The sequence below is a fragment of the Coffea arabica genome, chromosome 7c, assembly GCF_036785885.1.
Source record: "Coffea arabica cultivar ET-39 chromosome 7c, Coffea Arabica ET-39 HiFi, whole genome shotgun sequence".
In the NCBI taxonomy this organism is placed as follows: domain Eukaryota; kingdom Viridiplantae; phylum Streptophyta; class Magnoliopsida; order Gentianales; family Rubiaceae; genus Coffea; species Coffea arabica.
The window spans coordinates 22,167,858-22,180,262 of NC_092322.1; the positions used below are offsets into that span (position 1 = coordinate 22,167,858).

At 33.9% G+C, this 12,405-nt stretch overlaps 2 protein-coding genes across 2 annotated transcripts; both read right to left on the bottom strand.

The window, feature by feature from the left end:
* Window positions 1-304: 304 nt before the first annotated feature.
* LOC113698581 (rust resistance kinase Lr10-like) lies at window positions 305-4,841 on the bottom strand. Its single transcript, XM_072056655.1, has 5 exons — window positions 4,702-4,841; window positions 3,283-4,094; window positions 1,786-1,860; window positions 1,647-1,676; window positions 305-1,505 (listed from the first exon to the last, which is right to left on the bottom strand). Exons 3-5 carry the CDS (start codon window positions 1,810-1,812, stop codon window positions 417-419), a joined length of 1,146 nt encoding a protein of 381 aa, XP_071912756.1. The 5' UTR covers window positions 1,813-1,860; window positions 3,283-4,094; window positions 4,702-4,841; the 3' UTR covers window positions 305-416.
* On the bottom strand, window positions 3,254-4,122 carry LOC140010611 (uncharacterized). Its single transcript, XM_072057911.1, has 2 exons — window positions 4,052-4,122; window positions 3,254-3,902 (listed from the first exon to the last, which is right to left on the bottom strand). The coding sequence occupies exons 1-2, from the start codon at window positions 4,120-4,122 to the stop codon at window positions 3,254-3,256; spliced, it is 720 nt and encodes a 239-aa protein (XP_071914012.1).
* Window positions 4,842-12,405: the final 7,564 nt, after the last annotated feature.

The following is a 12,405-nucleotide window of genomic DNA, read 5'->3' on the forward strand; positions in this document are numbered from 1 at the left end:
CTCTTGAGGTTTCTGAAATTATCCCTTTAAAGATTGTAAAGCTTAAGTGAACTTGGGCTAGCTCCAATTCAGCATGTTGATGAAAAGGAAAGGCACGTTTCGAAGGAAAAATCCAAGGATAAATGAAAAAAAAAAGGCTACAAGGCTATGTTAAACCAACAATTTGACCAGTAACAGCAACACCACTGCAAAAGATCAATCTTGTGAATTTGCGTGAAATGTTTAGATGTACTGTTCGCTGTTTTAGATAACATGATATAATAGTTTAAGAAATTATGTATTGGAGCTCAATTGTAGAAATTAGTAAGTTAAACTGATATTTCAGTTTGCCATTTTATCTGGTACTAGGTTGCATGTTTAAGAGTTTGAAGGACAAATCCACTAGATAAAGCATTCACTGAAAGTACTAATACTACTTAGCCATCCATCTGCTGTATTTCTAAAGACACAGAGCTACACAGGGGTACCGTTGACTCATCAGAAGAACTACCATTGCTGCTTCTTTGCATAGATATGGGTGAATTTGGAGGGTAAAACGACGGTTTAGGAGGCAACGTTAGGCCACTAGCATCACTTTCAAGCATTTCCAAGACTTCCCTCATTGAAGGACGATTCTCAGGTGTCATCTGTATGCACCACAAGGCAATCAAAATCAATTTTCTTGTAATCGTCTTTTCTTCTTCAGTTGCATGATCTCCGATTTCCATTTCCTCCACCTGATCGAATTTGTCATATATCCATGAAGGGAAGTATATTTGACTTGAATGCTCAGCATGCGCATCCACATTTCTCCTCCTTCCCGCCATCTCCATTAGTAACATTCCATAGCTGTAAACGTCTGTCTTGTTTGAGACTCTTCCAATCTTTTTGTAGAACAGTTCCGAGGCCATGTAACCTAATGTTCCTCTCACAGCAGTAAGAGTTGCAATACTCTTTTGCATCGGGTAAAGTTTTGCAAGTCCAAAGTCTGAAACTTTTGGAACAAATTTCTCATCAAGTAAGATGTTGTGCGGTTTAATATCAAAATGAAGAATTTGCATATCACACCCCTGATACAAGTATTCAATGCCATGGGCAACCCCCTTTGCAATCTCACAAACTTGTTTCCAGCTCAATGGAGAACCATTTTGACAGTTTGAGAAAATTAACTTATCCAAAGAGCCATTTGGCATGTAATCATACACTAGAGCATGTTTTGAGGCAGTAACACAAAATCCCACTAACTGAACCACGTTCACATGGTGAATTTGTCCAATAGTTGCAACTTCATTGATGAACTCTTGTCCATTAGCTTTTGATTTGTTGAGCATCTTGACAGCAACTGCACCTCCACTGCGCAATTTGCCTTTGTAAACCAAACCATAGCCTCCTTCACCTAGTTTCTCCGCAAAATTTTTTGTCATTGTCTTAATTTCTTTGTATGAGTACCTAATGGGCATGAGGCTGTTGTTTGCTTGTAGGAAATCTTCTATTGTATCATACTTCGATAAATGCCTCCGACGACACTGATAAAGGAGGAAAGCAAACAAGAGGATAATGCCAATGACATGTTTTGCTGCAATAAGCACAACTAAAATAGAAGAACAAAACAATGATTAACTGACTTCCAATAGACAGAGTTTTCAACTATAAATCAGATGCCTTACCCGAAACCAAGCCACCAATACCAATGTAAGCTGCTTATAAAAGAAAAGTTAAAGGATTATAATGGAAATATTGAAATAGAAAGAATCTGATTGATTATAGAATGGTTTTTCTGTAAATCAAAGAAATCAGATTACTCACGTTCATATGCATAATGGCCGATGACATGTCGTTCGACGAATTCGGAGATTTCTACCGATTTGAGAGCCACATCGCCTACGTACAAAAGTCAACGTTAATGTCCAATTGGATGCTGAAAATCAACTTTTATTAATTGCAGCTATTTCACACTCTTGTGCTACGACAATAAAAATGAAAATAGTTTCAAATTACTACGACAATAAATTCAATGTTTGTTTGTTTTGCATGGTTCAAAGTGAAAATTCAATAATTGATATGTTTGTTGGGATCATAACACAAATATGCTTTTTCAAAAAGTCAACCACCCTCCTGTCTAAAATCCAACTATTCTAATTTGACTATGTTCCTATATACTTTTGTTTGCTAAAAAAGATTTGCAGCAACAAATAAAGACAAAATAGCAGTTTCTGGTATTCTGTTTCCCCAAAACAACAAAGGCCACATCATCAGTTTTTGAATTAAACAGATGTGTTTTTGTAGATGCGGTTGTATACTATTATTGTATTTCTTGCATATTTCTGAATACTGTATTTTATTAGTTGCTAAACAAACAAATGTTGTAAGAACTAAACAAACATACGTTAAAAATGCCTTAATTCTTTTCACTTAATGCCATATGTAAAGAAATATCTCCTTCTAATAGATAACAAGGTATCTTACTCAAAGTACTGGTATTTGGTGATGCAATTCGTTACATGAATGATGTATCAAATACAAATTAAGAAATCTACTTGAAGCTGGAAAATGAAAGGAACATTACCCAGGGTTGACTCAACTAAATTTCACATGTACTCTCCTTTCATTTCTGGAGTAAGAATTGCATTATTAAAAGGAGAATTTGAGATAGGTTAAATCTACACTTCCACAATCTAGACCTATACGGTGTATAGAATAAACGGTTGTACTCATCAACAATATTTGGTTTTTCTATAATCTAAAGAGTAAATGGCCCAAATAGTCACTCAATCATTCAAAATGGCATCCTTTGGTCATCAAACTTTTTTGTGGTTAAAAAGGTCACTGAACTCAAGTAAACGCGCTAGTGGAGTCATTTTGATTTTGATGTGAGCTTCTATGAGTTCACTTGTTCCAATAAACTTTTGAACATTTTGGCCCCTATTAGAATATTCATGCAACTCAAGACCCTTGTAACCGGATGAGAAACCGTTAAAAATCGGTAAAATGACTCTGTTGGCGTGTTTATGTGAGTTTAGTGACCTTTTTAACCACAAAAAAGTTTGATGATCAAAGGATACCATTTTGAATAGTTGAGTGATCATTTCGGTCATTCACTCTAATCTAAAAAAGAAAGATGAATAGTGGTACTACCGTATTTAGTCCCAAATGTACCACTTCACATCTTAACTTAAAATCTTCCAATATACGGTAATTTGCAATTAATTTCCCAAAAACATAGTTTCAAGACTACGTTTTAAAAGATCACCATAATCAATCATCAATCACGATGTTAATAAATCTTCAAATCAGTGTACTTACAAAAAAGGGATTTCCTCCTCCTGCTGGTATCGAAGCGTGCGTACCAACTGAGCTCAAGGCCATTAGACAGAAGATTGTGGATGTCTTGTAACGAAATATCTCCTGCTGTTACATTAGGGAGACGCCGCAGGTCTACAGGAGCTGTCTTATAGACAGTGCACGACTCTTCAATATCAGATGCCACGACACTTTCACCAACCACAACATAGCTGTAATAATTGGACGGAGCTTTCATTTTTGAAAACTGATTTGCAGTGATATTACAGGAATCAGTGTCTACATAAAGAGGATATTTCGGTTTCACGGGATTTTTACAGCTGACAAAGACCAACGAACCAGCATCGGGATCAATCTCCATGCCGTAATAGGTACCAGGTTGATAATAGAAGTTGTAGTAGTATGGACTTAATGGGTAGACTGGCAGAGTAGAACAGTTGTTCTTTTGCACCCCAGGATCAAATATACGAAATGTCTGTTTCTCATAATCAATACTGTTTAGCTCCACAGAAAAGTTATACCGTTGTATCTCCGGAGAGGAACCAACACTCAAGGATAGAACACTGCGATTGTTTTCACAAGAGAATTCAATAACATAAGGTTCAGGGCACAAATCATCACCACTAAATTGAAACAGGCACTTTAAATTGATGTCGGTGCCCCCGCAAGTGGATTGGCTACGGTCACTGCTGGTGTTTTTGGAATTGAAGGTAGGATCACCATATCTCAGACAATGGGTATCGAAAAAACTATTAGATGTGATATCCAGCACCCCAGAAGCACCCAGTGATTAGAGAAAACAAAACTGCCAAAATCTGCAGATGGAGCATACTTGTTACGCATTGACTGAGTGAATTCAAAAAAAGATGCCGGATATATATAGGACCTAAAGTCTCAAATAGGCATGTATGTAAGCCAAAATTAATTTATTGAATATCTCTTTCAGAACTAGGCCTTATTACCAACGAGTTACATGATGTGACATAACTCCTCATTTTGAGTTGGATATATATTTAAACAATAAATGTATGATAAAATCATTTTTCTTTACAAAATAATATGTAGTGTACGATTATGGGATCAATAGCTATTGATAGTTGATCGATTATTTTTCTTTGATTATATATTCTAAAATTAGGATTATTAACTTTTTTTTTTTTTTGTTGATATTCTTCTTCTGCATCTAACTTCAGATTTTATCAATAGTCAAAAAAATTAAACTATGAATCTATTAAAGACTACATTTACCTAATTCTCATTATCCTTACCAATCGCTTTAACCAAATTTTGCAAAATTTCACAGCAAATGAAAACAAGCCTATATTCTAAATATCTAGTTCTAGTAATGTTGTACTTTCTTCCATTAGTTTTGGGAGTTGGGACGTTTGGTTTAATAAACCAGTAGAATTACATGAACCATACCTTTTTCAGCACTAGGCTTCAATGGGGAAACTGCTAACCAAATGCGTTAGAAGCTAAATTCTGAACTTCTCTCACAGTGCAAGTCTAATTTGAGCTCCATTTTTTTTTTCTGTTTTGTTTGTTTGTTCTGAGGGAGTTCATGCTTTTGTGGCTCTAAGTCTATTACAAGTCTAATTTGAACTCCTTTCTCTTGTTGTTGTTTTGTATGAAAAAGAGCAAAAATTCTAATTGAAAAAATTCTAATAAAGTTGAGTAATTCGACCAAGGTATAGCTTTTCACAATCCCACACTAATTGTCTAATTGGAAAATGAGCTTTAGCAGTCAAAAAGGTTTTAGTGAGGACGACTTTCCCTACTTTTACTTTGCTCTTTAGTAAAGTTTCTCTTTCATAATTAACGAACTCTGAACGCAAACTTTTGCATGTCCAATCAGGGAAACTCCTCTCTTTTTTTTTTCCCTTTTTCTTTTGGGGTAGACCTATGTAGACTTTAAAAGTCGTTGGTCTTTGTACCAAAGTCTATCGTTGTTTTGCTTGTTAGCCCCAGTTGATGATACTTTAAGAGCAGTTTCCATATCACAAAAGATGTTAAAGTTGGACTGCTTTGTCGGATAAGTATTGACAGAAGTGTGGATGTTGAGCTTTCAAATTGTCATCAAAGTGGAAAGCTTGCTCAACATCACACCACCTAAGTGGAAAACTTTCTAAAAGTCTATTGTAATAGTTCCATTGTAAATTCTCATATTATATTTTTAGCATAACAAATGATGCAAAAAATATGTTCTTTAAAGTCACCCTAAATTACGTTCCCATTTAATAAAGAATATGTCTGCTAAATCGAGATCAAAAAAGAAAGTTGTCAATTTTGGTCAAAAAACATTAAAAGTAGAAAGCTTATACACCACTCCTTAGTGGTCAGTCCGCGCTAAAAGCCAGTTCAAACATATGATTGCCCAATTTTCTCCGGTGGGGCAGAAACATGCAGCTAGGACCTACTTAGCAATTTTTTTATCACAATAATAACATTTGTATAATCTAATTTAGGTGGAGGGAACCTAATTTTTTTTTCTCAAAACTATATTTGATTATATTGCTTTCAAAAGATATACAATTGCGAGTAAAGGCTCGAGTTAACTTTACATTCAGTGTACTTGACACTGAGGAAGCAAGAGTTCCTCAACTATTGTGATGCCTAAGGCACAAGTGTTAATCTTAGAGTTTAAATGATTCTTATCATTTTTAGGAACACCATTGGAGGAAGCCGCATATAATAGCTTGGCAGGAGGCAAGATTTGAACCCTTGAACTCCTACCTCACATATAGTATTTGGCTATTTGCATTTCCAAGCAATTTCATACTGGGCTCCATATCCATTGATATTTAGGACGAAGATGCATTTATTTTATTATACAGGAAATTCTACTGAGTGATGGAAAATGTAGCTGGGGTAATTCACTAAAATGTATTTGTAGCTAATACTCTAACCATTCTTTACCAGTAAAACCAACAAGCGGAATGATCAGATGACTTTAGAAGAAGACTTTGGATATATTAAACTAGTGCTAATATAGTGAGTATTGGTGTACAAAGTTAAAAGTTACAGATAACTTATATTAGTTAGCAATTACCACTTGTAACTCGTTGTGGCTTCTAATTTTCAAAACAAAAAAATCAACTGCATAATTATGAAGAGCATGACATGATAAAATTAACTAATTGTGTCATTGATTTAAAATGTATTTTAGTTCCACACTAGTCTACTCCATTTCTTGGCTACAGAGTTGCACAATTGGTCTGTTGAATCTTCAGAGCATTCGAAAATTTCTATAATTGCTTTCAAAGCATTGCTTTCAAAAGTAAGTTCCTCGCATTTCCATTTTCCTCTTCAATCATACAATCTCCAATTTCCTTGTCCTCTCCTTGGTTGAACTTTCCTCTTTGTGCTGTTGATAACATTTATGATTCATAATTATCACAGGAAGATTTTAAGTGAAGGAGAGAGGTTCCTTCATAAAGTGATCCTTTTATGATTATTATTGTCTGGGTTCATGATTGATGATTAGTTGACTTGGAAAATTTTTGAGAGTTGACTTGGAATCCCATTTTTAATCAACTTTTAGAATACCAACAAGTTTGATGGGTAAATGCATTTAAAAATGAAGTCCTTTTAGTCTATAGTCCTTTTGTTGTTATTGCTGTGTAAGACAATTAAAATAACAATTGCACCGTAAAATGAAACTTAGGGTGAGCACAAAAATCCAATAGAATCTATAGCAAACGGATATAGCCATTAATTGGGGATGTCAACTTGAAAATGCTTCTCACTTGCTGCTTTAAAGGGAATTCTTACAGCACAAATTATCGTAAAAAGGAGGTCAATTGAAGCTTATTGGAAATAGTTTTACAGAATATTGGAAGCTACTGTCCACGATATATCACAATTTCCATTCTTAGTTTAGCATGAGAATAAACTTTTCTCATCAGCATATCACAAGCAACTCCTAGCTTTGATTGTGGCACCATCCAAGGTACTTCAACAATCATATGATGCTAGAAAAGTTTTCTTATTGAAGCATTAATTGGATAAATAGCTCTTGGCGAATTGCTACAAGAAGTGAAGAATATGATCACCGTAAATATTAATAATAATGGTAACAACAACAATAATAAAAATAATACACTGCAAAGTCAAGTACTAATATAACCCAAAAAAAAAAAGAATATGATCACGGGTCATTTTTTTGAAGTCCAGTGACGATCACCCGGTATGTAGCAAATGTTACCGACAAAATTATCCGAGCTGAGCAAGGGAGACTTTTTGAGTACGACATTTTATAATTGATCCCAAACTAGGGGGAGGGGATGAGAATGAATCCAACTAAGCTGTTGAGAATTTGAGGGAGCTAAACTATCTTTGGAAATGTTTCAGGAAATCTTGAGACAGGAAATGCAGGCAAGGGAGACTAACACTACCAAAATCTGCACTTGTAACATATTAGTGACCGCTGAGTAATTGATTAAGTGTGAAGATACTAAAATCCGCAGGTCTGCCTTTGAGTGAAGTCTTGTGACTTTGTACTTGGACGGTTTAGTTCATTATCAGCAGCATGTGGTCCTGAAGACACGAAGACTCGTGGGGTGGACTTCACCAATTGGCATGTTATAGTCAATTACATGTTATAGCTGCTCAACATGGCCCAGATTGATATATTCAAAACATTTTTCGTGGGGAAAAAAAAAGGGCTAAGGATTAACTAAAGCGATTTGGCACCAGAGCAAGAACCCACATTAACACGGTTCATCAAAGTTGTGCTTATCTTGAAACCAACGGTGCAATTTCTTGAACCTGTAAGGATAAAATTTTATGATATGACCATGACAGTGATGTTAATTAGGGCATTGTTCTGGTAGTAAAATAAGTTGTTTCGAGTCTCATGGTTGTGTGCTTAGTTAATCAACATATATATTAATGTACAGCCATCGTTTGATGATTAATTATAATTTTCTTCTTTAATTTGATACTTTAACCTAGGAACCTCGGTATCCAAACATTGACCAAGTCGGAAAACTTGCCACTGAACTCATTAATGAGTTCATTAAACATAAACAACAGACTTCTGAAACTAATTGATTCCGACAAGGGCAAATAAAACATTTTTGCACAAGTTGAATTGCCTGTCTTACGAATGGCCAATGTGCTAAGTTCAGGGCAAGTATACCTAGATTACAATTTACAAGTGGCTGAAATTAACATATTTAAAGTGAATTTGGTCTATTTCTATACCAACAGATCCATATTTATAGTGGCTTCGTAGAGTCCTCAGATCAATTTAATTTGCCATTCGTGAATCATAAACACAAACTCCAAACTCTTACATGTACAAATTGGGTATAATTTATCTGTGAGTTCTACCAACTTTCGTGGTGTCTTCCAAGATGGTACAATGTAATTCTGTATTGTGTCCATGTCCACTGTCTGTAAATGGTTTGAGAAATCAAGCATAATTTGTTACTATAGTCCCATGGTCCCTAAAAGACAAGTCCCTGCTCTGGGGCCAAATCTTCTTAATTAGCCATTGGACTTTTGCTTTGAAGAAGCTGGTTAATAAAATTGACTGTCATCAACTTTTATAAATCAATTCCAATTACCAAGTCAAATCCTCCCCTAACCAGTCGTAGTTATAAATTTAAAAGAAAAAAGGTCTAATCAACAGATACTGTTGTGAATGTTTACTTCCAAATGCTAACTCGATACTAACTAGAAACTACTGTTGCACTAGTTACTTTGTGATGTATTATATTATTCTAGAGGAAATGAAGGATGTGCAGAAAAATAAATTCGTCAAAGTAGAATATGAGCTCAGGTCAGTCAATGATCGACTGTTGCAAGTCATCACAAGTCATTCTCAAAGCAATTTCCTGACAGATTCAAAACACAACTTATGGAAAACACAGTCAGGCGTAGACTTGACACCAAACCATTTATCCAGACAGAGAAAACTGCTCTTTCCCTCAAACCTGAATTATAGTGATACAGTAACTTTACTATATTATTATTATCACTTTATCCCTTTAATTATAGTGATATAATCGCTTTACTCTCTAATATTATTTTCTAGATATTTTTCCCCGTCGTTAATCTAACCAGTATGTTCAAAAATTTTTAAATGTATTTACCCCTTTTTTGTATATAATTAAAAATAAAAAAAAGTTAGAATGGTTATTCTTCCTTTTTTCACTCTAAGAGTTTAAAAAACACAAAAATTAAAGAGTTTTCTTAAATTTCTTTTTTCACACTTATTCATACTAGAAAAAAAAAGAGATAGGAGAGAAAGAAACAAAAAAATTAGATTTTGCCAGGAAAGAAAATAAGGAAGAATCTAATATTATCATATTACTTTAACATCATTGGAATTAGGATTGGAATTGGGTGGTAGACTAAAAAGTAAAGTAATTTTAAAATAATAAAAACATTGAATTCTTTCGTATTTGTATTTAAAAAAAAAGAATTGAGTTCTCTCCCTTTCTCTGCCCCCTATCTTTCTAATTTTTTTTCCAATATTAACAAGATTGCCAAGACGAAAGAAATTAATGTTTTAACTTTTTTTTCTTGATACTAAAAAGAAGAAGAGACACTCTAAATTTTTTATTATTTTTATTATACAAAGAGGAGGCTACTTTATTCTAAAATTTTTAACTTCCTAAATTGGTTTAATAGCGGAATAAATTGTCTGAAGAATAACTTTAGCGGGTAGATTGATATTGAGGCTATAGTTTTATGGGGGGTAAAGTGATAATAATTTTAAGGGTTAAACATGTCTTTTCACTTCAATTAACAGACTCCATTAAGTTTGACCATTAATTTTGAAGATAAAGTGACTAACAAGTAACGTTCAGAGAAAAATTCATAGTAGCACCAAACATTAAGTGGTAAAGTGATAATAACCCTCAACTACTAGATTTATTAAGCAGTTATTCAAGTAGTTAGTGTAGACTATAATAAAATTTTTCATAAGTAATAGAGTCTATTACTGCCTACCGCAGTTAAGGTTCTTTGCCAATTAAATTTGCAAAAAAAAAAAAGTTCATTACGGAGGGAGATTTGCAATCAACAATAAATGGCTGAGAGCTATGAGCTGGTATTACGATGATATTATATTTCACTTGCCATAGCAGTAGGAGTGTCAATAGTGCCGAATCAAACCACTGAGCTTAGCTCGGTGGTCAACAGGGAGGGACTTAAATCTCTCCTTGGATTATAGGTGGGGAGTTCAAACCTCACCTGCAGCAAAAAAAAAAAAAAAAAAAATCCAAGGGAGGTGCCATAGCACTCTCTTGGTCTAGTCAGATCTACATATCTACTAGCCCCCGACACACAAGCCTTCTTAGGCTCCCCTTCCCTGTAGATTAGGATAGAATAGATTATACAACTGTTATCATTGCGAAAAAAAAAAAATGAGTTTGCTATATTTATTCCACCCAAACTAGGGCTGAGCTTAATATAAGATCAAGCCATAACACCCTCTTGGTCTAGTCAGATCTACATACCTACTAGCCCCTGACACACAAGTCTCCTTAGGATAGAATAGATTAAACAACTGTTATCATTGCGAAAAAAAATGAGTTTGCTATATTTATTCCACCCAAACTAGGGCTGAGCTTAATATAAGATCAAGCAGGGTTCAATTTTTGGGCCTATTATTGATGCTCAATTTCAAAGTGAGTTGATCTTAGGCAATCCAACCCCAGCCATATCAACCTTGGCGGGTTAAGAAATCTAAAAGTTTTCAAAGTGAGCCAAGATTAGGCTATGAAAGGTTTAGCCATGTCCAGTCTCAGCCCACTTTGATATGTACAACATTTTGTTGATGTATGCATTTCTTTAGCTAAATCCTATAGTAATTTGTACATCTATAGGCTGTAAGGTATCACATAAAGGACATATATCAATGTAAGATAGTCATATAAAATTCAACTTAATATAGCTGGAGGAGTGAGTGTAAGTGAGAGATTTCGAATTCGATACATTCCACTTACACTTAAAAAAAAATTTAATCAGGCCAATTGTAATAAAAAATTTTATTTAAAGCTTTTCATTCACTACAAGAAATATATTTTTCAGTGACAAAAATTTATGTGACAACAAAAATCTTGTCACAGATAACCTAATTCAGTGACGACATTAGGTGTCATCACAGATGAGTACAGCACAAGCATAATCAGTGACAACATTGGAAGTTGTCATTCTCAACTCGTCACGAAATAGTTGGCGCGCATCTCATTTGATGCCGCGGGAAATGATTTTATGACAACTCAAGTAAAGTCGTCACAAACGCTCTCTCTACAGTGACAACATAACTTGTTGTCATTGAAAGTCTACCCGGTTCCAATTTTGTGACAACTTTTTGCATCACTGCATACTACAGTATTTTCATCAACTTTCACTAATTCTACTATGACACCCTAATTTTATTTTTTAGCCCCCAATTCTTTTATATTAGCAAAAGCACCGAAGATATGACACCCTAATTTTATAATTTAGCCCCTATTCATTATGTATTAACAAAATGCAAATGATATAATAACAAACTATTTTTAGATATTTGTAATTTTTGCTAAGTTGACATAATAGACATGTCTGAGCATAAAATTTTTTTCATGAATTGTTTATTATTACTTATAACAACTCCCAAAAATCAATAACTGAAATAATTTGAAAAAGTGTAATTGAATATAATTTGTAGTCTAATGTTAGCACTGTGAAAGATTAGTATAACGTGTAATACATCATAAGTAATAATTATTTTCATATGGAATGGGTATATACGAAATAAAATTATTCAGTAAAATATCTGTCATGCAATAAGATTGAGAGTTGTAACACATTTAACAGAATATTTCATTACATGTTTCTTTTAATTTATTATAAAAACTAAGTAATAGACAAAGAGTAGGATAAGCATGAGTAAGAAGTGCTATACTGTATATAAGCAATTCTATAGTATTTTCATCAAATTTCACTAATTCTACTATGGCACCCTAATTTTATTATTTAGCCCCCAATTCTTTTATATGAGCAAAAACACAGAAGATATGACACCCTAATTTTATAATTTAGCCCCTATTCATTACGTATTAGCAAAATACAAATGATATATATATATATATATTTTTTGACACCAAATTCAATGATGTGCTACAAATA